The 15,644-nt window shown below is 35.8% G+C and overlaps 1 protein-coding gene across 19 annotated transcripts in view; it reads left to right on the forward strand.

The window, feature by feature from the left end:
• SLMAP (sarcolemma associated protein) overlaps window positions 1–15,644 on the forward strand; it is an 80,400-nt gene that overhangs the window by 37,196 nt on the left and 27,560 nt on the right. For 5 of the 19 annotated variants that reach the window (XM_021532519.3, XM_021532452.3, XM_021532458.3 and 2 more), the window contains 10 exons: window positions 220–256; window positions 1,662–1,724; window positions 2,731–2,826; window positions 3,099–3,170; window positions 3,839–3,979; window positions 4,601–4,738; window positions 5,897–6,065; window positions 6,152–6,202; window positions 6,668–6,718; window positions 10,353–10,415. In XM_021532519.3, the coding sequence (XP_021388194.1) occupies window positions 220–256; window positions 1,662–1,724; window positions 2,731–2,826; window positions 3,099–3,170; window positions 3,839–3,979; window positions 4,601–4,738; window positions 5,897–6,065; window positions 6,152–6,202; window positions 6,668–6,718; window positions 10,353–10,415 (881 nt within the window). The remainder of the gene's footprint in view (window positions 1–219; window positions 257–1,661; window positions 1,725–2,730; window positions 2,827–3,098; window positions 3,171–3,838; window positions 3,980–4,600; window positions 4,739–5,896; window positions 6,066–6,151; window positions 6,203–6,667; window positions 6,719–10,352; window positions 10,416–15,644) is intronic. The other 14 variants (XM_021532530.3, XM_021532552.3, XM_077786113.1 and 11 more) reach the window with 5 other exon arrangements.

A 15,644-nucleotide genomic window follows, 5' to 3' on the forward strand; every position in this document is an offset into this window, starting at 1 on the left:
TATATTTCTATTATATAGAAATATAGAAATAGTTGCATGAAGCTTTAGGGTATCTTTGCTTGCATGTGGGAAGATAAGTAAAAGTAAATTACTATAGAAGATTTTTCCATACAATTTCGTGTTCAAATAAGAAATAGTAAAAATTTATGTTATATTTTAAGTTTTGATGAAAATGTCCAAGTACAATATTTATGTATTTTGTGTCTACTTTTCTTTTAGTGTTATCCATGCACCATTACCAAGTCCTGTTGACAAGGTAATTCAGTAATTTGCTGGTTTGGCCTTATTCACACACATGCTATTTTCAGACTTGTTCTAAAGATTAAGAAATAGTGAGATCTGTCCAGTAACATTTTGATATGTTTTCCACTGACTGTTTTTACCTAGTTTAATATTTTGAGTGAAATTTAAGGTAGAGAAATAATACAGTATTACAGTGTATATTTGAAGGTAAGTTGACTTTTTACATTGTGGCACCTGAAACATGGCTTTGGAACAAAACCATTGATGTTAAGATGTTTAATTTCCAGGTGCAGGCTGACAGACTAACAGGTGTTGCATAATTTAATATGTGATGTTCTGTGGGACCCAAGAGTAGTTTACGATTTGGTGTTTGAATGAGGTCTGTTTTATGTTTTTTATGGAGGAGAAGCTGTGCTGCACAGTCTGGAAAACACTGTCATGTTCCCAAGGAAGATTGAGACCAAACCTCCCTGCCTCTCTTGTAGAGCCAGAGCTGCTCACTGTAGAGTCATGGAGTCAGCATTGTTTAGTGTAATTCTTAAACTCAGCTTTGGTAATGCGAGGGACTTGTAGAAAAGCTGCTCATAGATATTCCCTTGAGAAAAGTGATCAGGAGTTGATTAGTTCTCTAGTCTCTAAAAAGAAGGATTAACTCAAATAGGTTCTAATCAGAGTTTTATTCGCAAAGAACAAAATATCAAGCAACTGTGGAAACTTATTTGTGAAACCAGCATCCTGAGGAGTTTATAGAATGTGTTTACATTGAGATTTTAGAACAGTATGTGTGGTTTGAATCCAGGGCAGGGGGGAGAAATCCTGAGGAGGTACTGCAGGTATAACTGTGGGAAAATAGTTTAAAATTATTTCAGTGTAGGAAGCCTACAAGAATTAGTAAATAAATAGGCTGTAATACACCCCCAGAACAATCCCCCACTTCTCTCCAAGTGAAGAACAGTTTGTTATTATTCAAAGGTAATACAGGAATTCCTTTATTCTGAAATAGGTACTTTTAAAGGGAGACAAGGATGGTAACTCGTGGGTCAGCAGGACGTGTGCAGCTGTAATATGGATGATGACATGGAGTTGGAAGCCCACAATTTGTGTTTGTCATTGAGTTGAATGGCTTCACCTTTGTGCCCCTTGTTTCTTTATTGTCAGTTCAGTTTCAACTGTGCCAAAAGCTTTAAATTCATTAGTGTGTTGGTTCAAGAAGTTGTGCAGAAACACAGTGGGATCTAAGTCCCAAGTTGGGAAGGTCTGTGATTAAAAAAAGCATAAATAATAACAGAACAAGAAATGAAGCAAAATGCTATTATTAATCTGAAGTTTACCTTTGTGAGTAGGTTTAAGTGAATTTTGCACTACTTCTGTTTAATGAAAATTCCAAAGCCATTCTGATTCTTACTTGTCTTTTTCAGGTTGCTGCTAACACTCCCAGTATGTATTCTCAGGAATTGTTTCAGCTTTCACAGTATCTACAAGTAAGTTTTCTTCTAAGGGCATTTTGTCTGGCTGAAAATTTTTGTTCAAAACACATATCTTATCCTGTGGCTTGTATCTATTGGAAACTACAAATGAAGGGACAGTGCTGGCAGCTCTTCTTCCTCACTGGCATCACCAGCCTTTCTGTGCCTGCTTCTGTGTCAGCTTAATAGGTGTGCTTTTCCCAAGATGTCATGGCACAAAAGAGACTGGGAAGTGTTAGCACATTGAACTGTGTGCTGATAGATAAAAGTAAACTCTTTAAAAAGGATGATGAAATCAGCTTTCTGGGAGAAAATAATGAAAGCTTTTTTGCTGGTAAATGCTTTCCAGGTTTAACTGTGTATAAGTTCTACTGATTTATTTTGCCTGGTTTTGTTTGATAATGGCAATTTTTATTTGTTCACATCAAGGCTTTTGAGATAGATACTATCTTTATATGTATTTGCTGACATAGCAGGAAGGAGCTGGTGCAGATGCTCATTCTTTAGAAGCCAAATACATATTCACTCACCAATCTGTTCTCTCTCCATATCCTGGAGTTAACGAAGATGCTCTTCTGTCTTCCTGTCATAAACCAAAAATCAAACAGAAATAGTAGTTCTTGCTTGGCATTTCTCTTTTGTGACCTCATTTGAGGATGAACAGCTCATTGCATGGAAGCTGCCAAGCTGTCCTTTGGTGTCTGCAGTTTTGTTACTTAAATTATTGAATGAAGTATTTTTAAGTCTTGGGAAGAATAACAGTGTGTCCTCAGCATGTGCAACATAGGAGGAAAAATGAATGGTTTTGAAACCTGAGGTTATAGGAGATAGCATTTTCTAATTAAACTATCCAAATAAATTTGTGGATGGATAAAGTGGAATGGGCTTATTATGGTTTTGAACAAGTTGACATTGTTTGCTACTCACATTTCCTTTTTTTGTTGTATTTTGGGATCTCTTCTGTTGCTTGATTTCCTGAGTTGTTCTAGCTGAACTGATTGGTGCCCTGCTCTCTTCACAGGAAGCCTTACATCGGGAACAAATGTTGGAACAGAAGCTGGCAACCCTTCAGCGACTACTTGCTGTCACACAAGAGGCTTCAGATACTAGTTGGCAGGTATCTGCAGGATCCTTTCCTTATGGACTCAACTATGCACTGCCATCTAAATTTTAGCTGTTAATACAGGGAAAAAGAAGAAATAATAAAAAGTTTATGGTGGTTCTCTAAACCTGTGCAAAAGACAATGTGTAATAAATCTAGCGGTTGTCTGCCGTTGAAATAGCTATTAGCAGTATGTACTCCAACAAAATTCAGATCTTTGAAGCAGAACTCTACTGGCATTACATTAATCATGGGATAATTCTAAGGTGATACTTCTTTTCTTCTAGGCTTTAATAGATGAAGACAGGCTGCTATCAAGACTAGAGGTTATGGGAAATCAATTACAAGCTTGTTCAAAGGTAAGTAGTTCACTTAAAGTCAAATATTAGGAATACTGAAAGCAACTCTTTTCAAGTGTTTTGGAAGTAGGGAAGCATTTGGAACATAAGCTTTCCAAAATGAACCTATGCAACTTTGATAATATGAGTAGCACAAAAACTGTACATCTGCTCTGTATTTCAAGGCATCTGCAAAAGTGGCTGTTGTTTTCATTGCCCATGTCCTGTCTGATATTCAGAGTTACAAGTATGTGCTGCCTTGGTTGTTGTTTAGGCCACCTATGTCTGCCTTGGATTTTAATTTTTATTTTATTTCTATTTCCTCTCAGCTATCTACATTATAAAACTACTTCTTCAGGTCCTGTTTAAGGTCTTTCCTCTGGGACCTGGTTTGTCCAGTTCTATGTCTCCTAGGCTTGACATTGTCTTAGCAGTGCCCAAAAAAAGTGCCATTATTCTCCTGGGATCAAAACTGACCACTGAATGTGTGCTGCTATACATACACTTCAAAAAATAACATACACCCCCAGTCATGTCAAGAATCTTCAATTGCTGATTTGTACATAACATTTTCTTATCTATCCAAAATTTGTTAAGCATTTTTTAATAGAACGGGCTTTATCACAATCTAATTAGTTTAATGAGCAAAACAGTAATTATTCTATTCTTGAATTATTTTGTATGTGCAGAATCAAACAGAAGACAGTATACGAAAAGAGCTTATAGCATTACAGGAAGACAAACACAACTATGAGACAACAGCCAAAGAGTCCCTGAGGCGGGTCCTTCAGGAGAAAATTGAAGTGGTCAGAAAATTATCTGAAGTGGAGGTACTGAAGTTTCATGTCTGGTCTTCTGAAAGTGCTGAAATAGTTGTAACTACTGCTATTCAGATCCCTGCTTTGTTGCTGTGTTATGTCAGTATCTGTTGTACTCTGACACTTGCAGGTTATTACGTAGTAATGTTTATTTCTCCTATTGGAGGGGACTAGGATTGTCAAACTGTTAATGAGAAGCTATTCTTTCAGCTCTTCCCTTGTCTCCCTGCTTCCAAAATTTGTGATGTTTTACAGAAGTTACTGTGTGCGGGCCATGCACAGGGAAAATGACATACATGCATTAAATTAACGCTGTAAGACCTTTTATAAACTGCAGCATTAACCACTTGTATGCTTTAAAAGGAGCTTTTACAATGAGCTTTTACCATTCAAGTGTTAGACACTCTTTTGAAGTAAGATTTTCTGCCCTATAATAACTTGCATTATTCTGTTTTCCTTTATTTTCTTTTCTTTGATCATTATTTCCTATATTCCCTTGGTCAGGAAGTCTTACAAGACTAGTTGTCATCCTGTGCATATATAGTGCCTGGAAAAAATAGATCATCCGCAGTGTTTGGTAGTTTATTGTCTGGCTTTTGTTATTATTTATTGCATAATAATTCTGTCTTGCAGCGGAGTTTAAGTAATACAGAAGATGAATGTACACACCTGAAAGAAATGAATGAGCGGACTCAGGAAGAATTAAGGGAATTAGCTAATAAGTACAATGGAGCTGTAAATGAAATTAAAGATCTTTCTGACAAGCTAAAGGTAATGACAGAATTTCATCTGACATAGCATAGAATAAATGTGATAAATAGAAAAAATAAATACAGTTTAATTTGTAATGCAGCAAACAAAAAAAATTAAGAAACTTGTTAAACAACAGTTAACAATAGAAAGATGCATATCATCTATATATTCTCTAGGTTCAGTTTTAATGTAATTGAAACTCTCATCATTTAAGTAACTTCCTAAAAAAGTTCCATCTTCATTCACTTGGAAACAACCATATTTTTGGGACTGAAATATATTATAGTATAAAATGATGTCTAGTATAAAACTATATCCAGTAGAATTAGAAATAAATTTGCATTTCATGTTGTCTCTTCATGCAGTTACAGTAAACATAACTAGTCCACCACATTGTAATCATATGGCTGATCTTCCATCTTGCTATCAAGTTTGATATGAAATTAAATATCTAAGTATATTAAGTAAATTAATATTTAAGGTCCTTTATGCTGGAGAACAGAAGAATCACTTTATGATAAAGCTTGTTCTCCAAGAGTCTCCAATCTAGTTAGTAGGAATTGTGAAGGAGTTATCTCTGAAGACCTGAGACAGTTGCTGCATTTATATTGGATAAATACTGAATTGGAACCTAGGTTTCTAGTTCAGTACCTCAGAAAAATTTTTCTTTCCAAATTAAAATGTTAAATTGCTGCTCTTAAGGCAGTTAGTTTCCCAGTAATGGGCTGATCACTGATGATGATGAGTGTACTCAGAAGGATCAAAACTGAAAACTATTACTTTGTTTTGAGGGAGGAGACAGTTCTTGAGATTCAGTGAGGAAAAAAGATGTGGCTTGCAATCAAGGTGGTCTGTGCAGTGTACATTCAGTTCAGGGCTCTTGGGTTTTGGTTGAATTGAGATGCTGGAGACTTTGGGCATTTCTTAGTTCTAGGGCCCTTTACTGTTGCTGTTAAATTTATGTTCCTCAGTCAAAAAGTTACTTCAGATATTTTGAGGTTTTCTCAGTCTACTTGTAGTGAAATTTGTATATAGGTAATAGATTGGCTTTGTTTTTCATGTTTTTAATCTGATTAGCAAAGACAGTTACGTACATTTAGTTACATAAAAAACAAGATCTATTCTTCCATATATTAATTTTGAGTTTTGGGGGATTTAAAAAATCTGTTTGAGCAGGTAGCAGAAGGGAGACAAGAAGAAATCCAGCAAAAAGGACTCGCTGAGAAAAAGGAATTGCAGCATAAAATAGATGAAATGGAAGAAAGAGAGCAAGAGCTTCAAGCAAAAATAGAAGCTTTGCAGGCTGATAATGACTTCACCAATGAGCGGCTGACTGCTTTACAAGGTTAGTCAATAGCGGGGGAAAAAACTTTGATTATTTGTTTTTCTTTTAATCTGTGAAATACCTTTTTCTTGGACTTCTGTTTACAGTACGGTTAGAACACCTTCAAGAGAAAACTCTTAAAGAACACAACAGCTTAGGTAGGTGTGATCCATTTCTTGTTTCAAGCTGGTTTCCGCGTTTGCTCCTCCGTTGCTGTTGTTAGGACAATCTCGGTGTCGGCAGCAGTTCTCATTCCCAGTTTTCCCAGTAGGGATCTCTCCCGGACTGGCGGGGCCGTGTCGGGGCGGGGCCGGCAGAGGGCGCTGCTCCTGCGGGTGTTGGCCTGGAGCCTTAGATTTAAAACACATTTTATATACATCTCTACACATGTCTGTGTATGCAATAGGCAGCAATTCCTCGGCGTTAATAACCTCTTAGACGTTTGAACTAGACATCATCTCTAGTAGGAAACACATCAAACTGCCTGATTTTTTTGTCTGATTAGGTCATTGTGGAGAGGTGGGATGAAAAGCCAGGTGCATTTCAAAATGCTGTGTTTATAAAGAAAAAAAGCCCAAAACATTTTCCTTGATTCCAAAAATAATGCCCTTTCTTAATCCTAGGCATACAAGTCGACGACTTCATACCTAAAATTAATGGGAGCACAGAGAAAGGTAGTGTATCTGAGGACTACCTTTTGTCTTATGGTTGATGTTTGAAAATGAACAAATTCAAAATGTTCTCTAAAGTTTTGTTTGAAATTTTTTCTCTTTGCAAATTAATTTGTCCACTTCTGACCAGTTTTTTTTTTTGTGTGTCTATACTTCCAGTCACAGTGTTTTTAGAAAGTTGTGTAAAATACAACAGAGCCACTTGGAGGCTGTCTGTTTTTGTTGAGTTGGTTTTTTTCTTTGTGATGGGCTGTCACTGCAATCAGTAGGAGTCTACTGATTGAATGTTGTCAGGGTTGTGACAAAAGAAAGTGGAGAACTCATTGATTGTTTCTCCTTTTAGTTTTCCCTTGCAACACATAGACATAGTGTTTTTCTAATAAAGTTGAATATGATCAGTAAAGTCAGCAAAACCTATTTTTTTATAACTTTAGTATAAAAAATGTGAGTATAGAAAATTTATAAACAGTGGGAACTAACTTTTTAAAACTCCAGGAGTATCTTTATGTGAAACAGGAATTAATACAGATTGAACTAAGTGATTAGGTTTTTGAAAGGCCAGTTAGAGCCAAATATTTTAGCTCATGTGTCTTAACATACACAGTTTTTTGACTGAAATTATCCAATATCACATATGGCAAAAAATATTCCAGTTTTGATTCTAGATTGTTTAATTGGCTGAGATATATTTGCCAATATAAATTTTTTCCTTGATGTAGCTTGTTTCTGCATTCTGAGGGATGGTGGTAGCATTGGTTTGAAGGTTCAGGGACCTATATAGAGAACTCAGGGTTTTAACCAATACTCATAGTGTTTAAGGACTCCTGTATTTATATATTTGAAACAGAATTTTAAAGCTTCCTATGAGTGTTTTTAAATTATGAGGTTCTTAACTAGGGAGACCAATAGCAAAATCAAAAGTTAATCATGACACAACCTTCTTATTGGGAGCAGGAGGAGAGATCTGTTAAACACCTGCAGGAACTGCACCAAAGCCTTCCCTAAAGCTAAGAGTACTGGTTGCTCCTATGTGTCTTAGCATTTTAGGCACTTTGCTGTGGTGCATACTGAGGTTAGCAAGAAGGACATACAATGTTTATTCCCACTTCTGAACACTGCCATGAGATTTTATTTTTATATAGATTAATCCATCTTGCTGATGCATAATTTTAGGTTGGTAATAGCTTAATATTTGATAGAATTAATGAGGAATAGATCTGCTTTTCTCTTTTTAAAACTAGAGCTAATTTGACACGTTTTGTAAAAGCTTTTGAGCTCTAACTTCAAATATAATTTATTTTATAGAGGAATGATTTGTGACATGATACTAGATTTTACTTCTTTTAAAGAAACATTTTTTGTTTGTTTTAAAATTGTTGGTAGGAATGTCATGTGAGATTTTAAAAACTGATACCTTTTACAAGTCCAAAGTTTAAAATTGCTCATTTAAAAATGATTGTGTGAATATAACAAATATCACTATATCACTGAAACTCACTTTTTTTGGTCAAAGGTGAAGAAGCAATCCCTTTTGGACTTATTTTGAGTTGTACAAGAGTCAGTGTCATCTGAATTGATGCATGACAAGATAGGTTCCTCCATCCTATGAGTAACAGTGGAACTTGCACTTAAACCTGGAAGTTTTAGGGACCTGTTTGCCAGGTTATTTTTCTTTGAGTACAGGCTCATTCAAGTTCTCTTTCTGTGTATGTATACCATCTATCACCTTTTTTGTCATGCACATACCATGCTATTCCATTATTCTGTATTTTAGCCTAGCTTTTCATTATTCTGTCAGTTGTAAATTTTTCTGCATCTCTGCCATAGCTGATCCATCCCCATTTCTCTGGCATTTTACAGCTTGCTGCCCTGTGTTCTCTTCATGACCGTCTGTGCCTTTTTGCATCTTCCAGTCCTTTATGTAGCCCTTGTATGACAGATGGGCAGTTATTTGATCTGTCAGATTTTGGATTTTGTTCTCTTAAAAGCAGCAGGAAGCAGTTACTGCTGGGATTTTTGGGGGTTTGTTTTGGGGTTTTTTGGGTGTTTTCTTTGGGTTTTTTGTTTTGTTGTTGTTTTGTTTTGTGGGGGGGTTTAGGGTTTTGTTTGGGGTTGTTTTGGTTTGTTTTTTGTTGTTGTTTTTGGTGATTTTATTTGTTTACATTTTTGTTTTGGTTTATTTTCATTGGTTTGGAGGGGGTTTTTTTGCTATGTAGTTCTGCATTATTTTATAAGAGCTTTTTTTGTTGTTGTTTTTGGTGATTTTATTTGTTTACATTTTTGTTTTGGTTTATTTTCATTGGTTTGGAGGGGGTTTTTTTGCTATGTAGTTCTGCATTATTTTATAAGAGCTAAGAATTTTGGGTTTATAATGCAGATTGAGCAACTTTGGGCATGAAAGAGGAAAACTGTAAAAATCATGTAAAATCAGTATGCTTTTAAAAATCTTTTGTTTTTCTTTCAAAGTGTGTGCACAGGCAAACTACCTGGCCATGGCAAGAATCATGGTTCACATTACTTTGTTCTGTGGCTGTAGCAGCCAAGAGCTGTATTTGGAGGAACTAAGAACTCATATCCTCTCCAGAGGCTTTTAATTAAAAAGTGTATTAGAGGATGATGATTAGGCATTCATTTTCTGTCATTGGACATGCAGAAAAGAGGAACTTGTTGGTACAGCAAACCTCTGATAAAAGTTGTGTAGAACTAAATTCTTTCAAAAAGTGTTATTTTTCTCAGTGTGTTGCACCTCACCTAGCTTTGATCTTTAAATTTCGTGACCCAAATATTACATGAAGAAAGGTATGAGAAATTTGTATGTAGTCACTTAGAGGACCAGGTAAAACTGAAAAGAAAAAAAAGTAAGTTTAAATATGGAAAATAATTTTTACAGCCATAGTGCTGTTTTTTAAAAGCTCTGTCCTTGTGGATTAAAAAAAGTATATTTTTTAGAGTAACTTCAAAATACAGTAAAGCTTAGTATTGCAGTTGAGCATCTGATGTCAAAGCCAATGATTGAACAATTTGGTTAGAATGTAGCACATTCTGCAGGTTTGTTCTAATGACAGCCTTTTCTCACTGCTGGACTCTTGGTCTAAAGATTTTTGAGGTTCTTCAGAAAGGAAGTGTTTGCAGCTTGAAGAGATGCAGGATTCTGATGGAGTTGGGAGCTGAACAAGGACTTCAGTAAACTCTGGGAACAGAGTCCAGTTTTAGGAACTCTGCTGCAGAACTGTCTTTTCAAAGTGAAACTGTTTAAAAAGAATAGGCATATATTCGACAGTTAAAATAAAGGGTGTTAGATATGAAGAATGAACATGAAGATTAATGAAAAACTTCGGAAATTCCCTTTTAAAGCTAATAAAAATGTTGAAGAATATAGGTCAAAAACATGTTTCTTTTGAAAATGCAGCTGAAGTACTTCTTTCTTCTGATCAGTTTAAAAGAGTAATCTAATGCCTAGTATCACTCAGACATAATTTCAATTTCATGTCTTGTCTGCTTGCATATTAACTCAGATTTGATTCAAAAGTCCATTGTGAATACACTGAAAAATTTTGTTAATATGCCTCAAATTTTTTGTTGCATCAATTTGAAAATGATAAGAAGATGTAAACTGAAGTGTTTCTTTCTCTACTAGAGCACTTTCTTTCAAAGAGTGGAGGGGACTGCACTTTTATTCATCAGTTCATAGAATGTCAGAGTGAGTACAAGAGTGTTCACATTTACTTTAAAAACAACAGAAAACACAGAAAAGGTAGATGAAACCAGAATTTGTCACTACTATTTAATATCTCTGTAGTAGCAGAAATTTTCTAAGCATAGAATTGTGGCATTGTGGTACTGAGCAGATGTAATAGGATATCTTTGCTCTTGCAAAGTGATGGTCACATTGTCTCTTCTCAGTTCATCCAATATTGTGCCCTAAACAACAAAAGGCTGGTGATATTTCCACTTGGTGTTTAAAACTGAGTGTAACTTTTCACCTGTTCCAAATGAAGTTGAAACCTGTCAGTTTAAGGAAACATCACAGGCAGCAAAGGACAGAGAATGAGGTGCTTTTTCACATATCTGTAATTTAAATGATACTTAAAGGCCTTACACATTCTCCAGATTAGTTGTAACAAAAGAACAGAAGGGAAAACAAGTCCAAAGTTGGTATGTGGAAGTCCAAGAGACTGTTTTAAGAAAAACAGAAAATTGCATACCAGCCTTTAGAAAGATGTGTTATTCTGGAATGTGAAACGTGTTTTTCAGAGCAAATGCTTTTGAAAATGAGTAATGAAACAGCACTGTCTGCACATCTATAATTAAAGAAAAACTGAAGATGTTTATACTTTTTGCGTACTGAAACAAAAATATCATTAGAATGAAGAGAAGCAAAGTGGTATTGAACTTCAAGAAAACCTGGGATTTTTTTTACTTCAGAGTTTATAGAAGTTATGTACCCAAAATCAAGCAGAGAAGCATTTAGAAACAGAAATAAGGATAATTTTTGACATTATGGCCATTGGACTCTTTCCTCTCAAATTTTCATGAGGAAGGGTAGCATACTTGTTTGATTTTACTGCTTGTGATCCAGATGCAGTGCCACAAACCAAATGACATGATACTGCTAATTTTTGTATAAGAAAATTTAAACTTTTTTATTTGAAAAATGTTGATTTAAAAAATTAATGACTGGTAGCTGTCTTCCGTAAGGCTGCAGTTTTAAATCATCCTAAATGTTGCAAAGATCTTGTATGAATCTTTTTTTTCAGTATGTAAAAATGAAATCAAATGCTTGAGTAAACATATTTCTTGTCTACAACATGGAGAACACCCTTTGTAATGTTCAGATACTAGTTGGTTGCCTGTTTTCATTGTTTGGATGTTAGGTTAACCTAATTTGGCAAAACTTAGGTTAGTATCACTTCTGCAAACTAAATGTGACCAGTCCTATCACTATTGAGAAAGAAAAGTGATCAGCAGTATCTACTGAAATATTCTAAGATGTTAAAGTACTAATAAGAGTAAAATTAAGATCAGTGGATTTATGCTTACCCTTTCTCAGGACATTGAAAGCGACAGTGAAAACACTGCAAGGCCTCAACTGCTTCATTTTTAAAGGAATTAGTAAGAGTTCAAAAGAGTTCAGTATGCATTTTTTTTATGACAATCTAAGTTTTTACTCTCACATCAAGAAAAATTCCAAATCATTGATTCTTTTATTTCTTCTTGGACTGAAAGTTTGCCTTTTCCATGTTCAAATATGTTTAGTCAGGCCTCCCAATATCATGAGGTTAAAAACTGCAAACTGTAGGATCTGCTCTTTGTCTTTTGTATGCAAATGCTGCCCTTCATTCCTACTCATGTTCTTTGCTCTGTGTAGCATCAAGAGCAGGGGACTCCAGGGGAGAAAAATCAGTTCCAGAGATTGTCAGGAAGTCAAGTTTTAAGGCACACAGCAAATAGTGTAGAACAATATCATACAGACTGGCAGTACGCAGCGAGAATATGTAGCTCATCGTGTGGTAGTTTGTTGGGGTTTTGCCCAGAGGTTTAAGTACTGACAGAGAAGCAGGTTTATTACTTAAACAATAATGATACAATAAAAATCCCAGAAACCAGATGGTTTGTAAAATCCAGCTTCTGTAGATTTTTAAAGACATTCTATAAATTACTTTAATTTTTTAAGCACAGTGCGCTCACAATATCATCCAGTAACGTGTCCTGATCTCTAACATCTGTGGAGTGTTACAAAATCCGGCTCTGAATGATCTGGGAAGTGTCTTACTTTCTGATCATTCCATCCAGTTCACTTGTTGCTCATTCCATAGTTTTTGTTTTAGTAACCACTGGTCAAAATCAGTGATATCAAGAGCAGAAGTCATGGTGCTTCTTTTTGATCAGTACATTATATGCATTATTAGCAAAAGTGTGATGGTGTATAGATCAAAGTGAGATTTGTTGCCCTGCTAACTTCCTGTCTTTCACTCCAGTGTAACCCTTCTTTATTTGTGTCCTTTTTTTCCCCCTTACTTTGTGACTTTTGCATTTGATTTTAAATGCAAGTCAGCTTCTTTCTTTTCACCAAGCTGATTTTTTCAAATTTATTAATAGTAGTTTTTGGATGGACTGAATGTGTTGAATTATTTTTAACTTTTCTTTTGACCTGCAGGTGTCTTAAGTGATACTAAACAGCTTTAACTTTACTTTTTTCAGATGGTTGGAAATTTGTGCATTGAGGGACAAGTTTTTTATTGGTTTTCAAACCTGGCCTACTTCAAAGACTATTTTGATGCCAAAATATAAATGTACAGGGGCCATGTTACTTAAGTGATAATTGTAATATTAAGATCTTAGTTATTATGTTGCACATAGTGATAGGCAACCTAAATCTAAAGTGGACTTCTTAAATTGAAAATCTAGGAAATGCCTGAAAACCTAAAGGAAAGCTGTTTTTAAGCTGCAAAAGAAAATATTAATTATCTTAAAGACTAACTGAAAGCTAGTTGAACAGAAGATTGTGTCAGTAAAAACATTTAGTTATATCACCTTCTCTGCTTTCTGCTAAGTAGGGGCTGGAGAGCATGAAAGCTAAAGTTCTTTTGTGTTAAAAATTAAAGCTAGGATTCTCACCCTAATTTACATTTTGGTACCCAAGATTGCATGTCTTGATTCAGGGAAAACAGTAATTAATCTAAAAACAAATTAGGTTTATGAAGTTTTCTGAAATAACAAAATTTTTAAATGCAGAGATTTGAAATAGATGTTTCAAAGATGTCTATCTTTGTTTTTCCTCATTGTTGTTTGGATTCTGCCATTTTTAGTGACTAGGCTGGTAACAGTGAAAAATAATGTTTTATGGAGTTTGGTGATACCAGCATCCAATTTTTGGTATATTATCTAAATATCAGTGTGCTGAATTAATTATTTTTTTGTTGGCTTATGCCATATATTAGTGGTAGCATTCTTGAAACACAGGGAATGTTCACTTATTCTGAAAATTTAGGAGAGATTTGAATCACCAAGTGCAAAACACTTGCTGTGCCAGCTTTGGGGCAGGCTTGGCAGAGACTCGTGTGCTGCTGCTCAAGGTCTTGGCTGAAGCAGTGCCAAGGATGTACCTTTTGTATAAATGGTGAAATCAGTAATGGACACTAGAAAACAATAAGCCACCATGGAAATGAAAAAAAAAAAAGCCAAAAAAATCTCCTGCCTGCAGTTTCTCTTAGTCATGGAAATGGAGTGTAAAGAACTGCTGCAGAAGTTTGTTTGGAAAACATCTGTGTCAAGGGTAGATTCTGTTTTGTATTGCAGTTATTTGGAGTGCAACAGTTACTGGATTGTGGTAGCTAAAAGATGCACAAATTCATAATGCTAAGTTTTCCTCTGTAAGCTGATTATAGAAGCCTATTTTAAGCTAGAGGTCTAGCATGGTTGAGGTGTTACCCCTTCAGATCAAGCTATTTGTTTATGTGTTTCATTCAGATCTACAGGGAGAATTCCCCAGCTTTTTTTCTTGCTGCCTTCCCTTCCACCCCTATTCTAGCTGCAGCTGAGTCCTGGAATAATCATATATGAAGACTTTGGTTTAGATTTATTTTATTTTAAAATGGAAGAGGACTCATGGTATCACTCGAACTCCTGACTTGTGACTGCCAGTAACTTGATTCCCTCCACAGTGCTTTCCTTAGTCTAGGCAGTCATTCTCACCAGCTCTGGGGAACTTGAGGCTGTTCTGAACTTGGAGGATGACTGATCTCCTACAGTTGCTTGAGACCTAAAGCCAGTTCTGAAAATCCAGTGTGCTGTTGCATGTGTTTCTGAAGCAGCATTTGTAAAATGTTACACTTTAAACAGAATAATATTTGTAGATAAAAGTAGGTGGAGGGAACATCTCTCTTCCACTGGCTTATCTGTCTGTGTGGGAGAGGGCAGAGTACAGGACAACCTTTTGGCCATGAAAACCCTTCTTCAGACTTCAGGGCTTTTTGTCTGAAAACTTGTCTATCATCTCTAGGTTTGTAAAAGATCTCTCCTTCCAGATCTTGACCTGCATCTGTCCTTAGATTGTCATAGTTGCAGCAACATACCATTAGAGGACTAGAGGGACAAGTTAATCTTCAGAGATACTTGAAGCTGAAAATGCTAAAAGTCAACTTTTTTGGGTTTTGTTTTGTTTCTAATTTGAAGAGAATTTACTATCAGCCAGCTTCTTTAGTCTGAACTCTCTTGTTTGTGCTGTTCATTCAGCCTTCTCTGTGTCTCAGTTTCCAGTTGACAGCACATGGAGTATCCAGCAAACTGCATTCCCTGCCTGGTTATCAGGGATCTGACAGGGAGACTATAGAGGGGAGGCAGAGGCGGCTTCTCAAGCCTGATATTTCAGGGACTAACAGCTTTCAGCATGGACTAAACTGTAAAATCTGCTGCACAGAAATCAAGGATGTGATCTGTAAGATGGGATCCTCGATACTTTTGTGTTGGCATTGCTTAGAAATAATGAAATCTCATTTTCAAAAAGAAATTAATTGTTCAATATTTTTTTTTTAGTGTCTTTAATTAATCCAGTCCTGTTCTTCCCTTGGTGGTCTTGTTTGCCTTCATGTCCTAGCAGGAGTTAGGATGATGCTAGCAATCTAGTCTCCAATTCCACTTCTAAGATTTTTGTGCATCTCAAGTACATGAGTAGACTTCCCTGAAGTAGACTTTGGATAAAAACTGCATTTTTCATGAACCTGAATGTAATGCATTCCTGGTTTTCTGGAGGTCTGTGCAGCTCTCTTGAAAGGTTTAAAACAAAGAAAGGCTGTTTCTGTGTACAATTCACAGGCGCTGTTAAAAGTGATTGTGGGGTCAAGGGGACTTCTCTATTTTATGTGGTGCATTTCTAGATTTCTGCTGTGTTGGATGGATGTCTGTTCCATGAAACCAGCTCTTCGGATTC

This window comes from Lonchura striata, chromosome 12 (assembly GCF_046129695.1).
Source record: "Lonchura striata isolate bLonStr1 chromosome 12, bLonStr1.mat, whole genome shotgun sequence".
NCBI classification, from domain to species: Eukaryota; Metazoa; Chordata; class Aves; order Passeriformes; family Estrildidae; genus Lonchura; species Lonchura striata.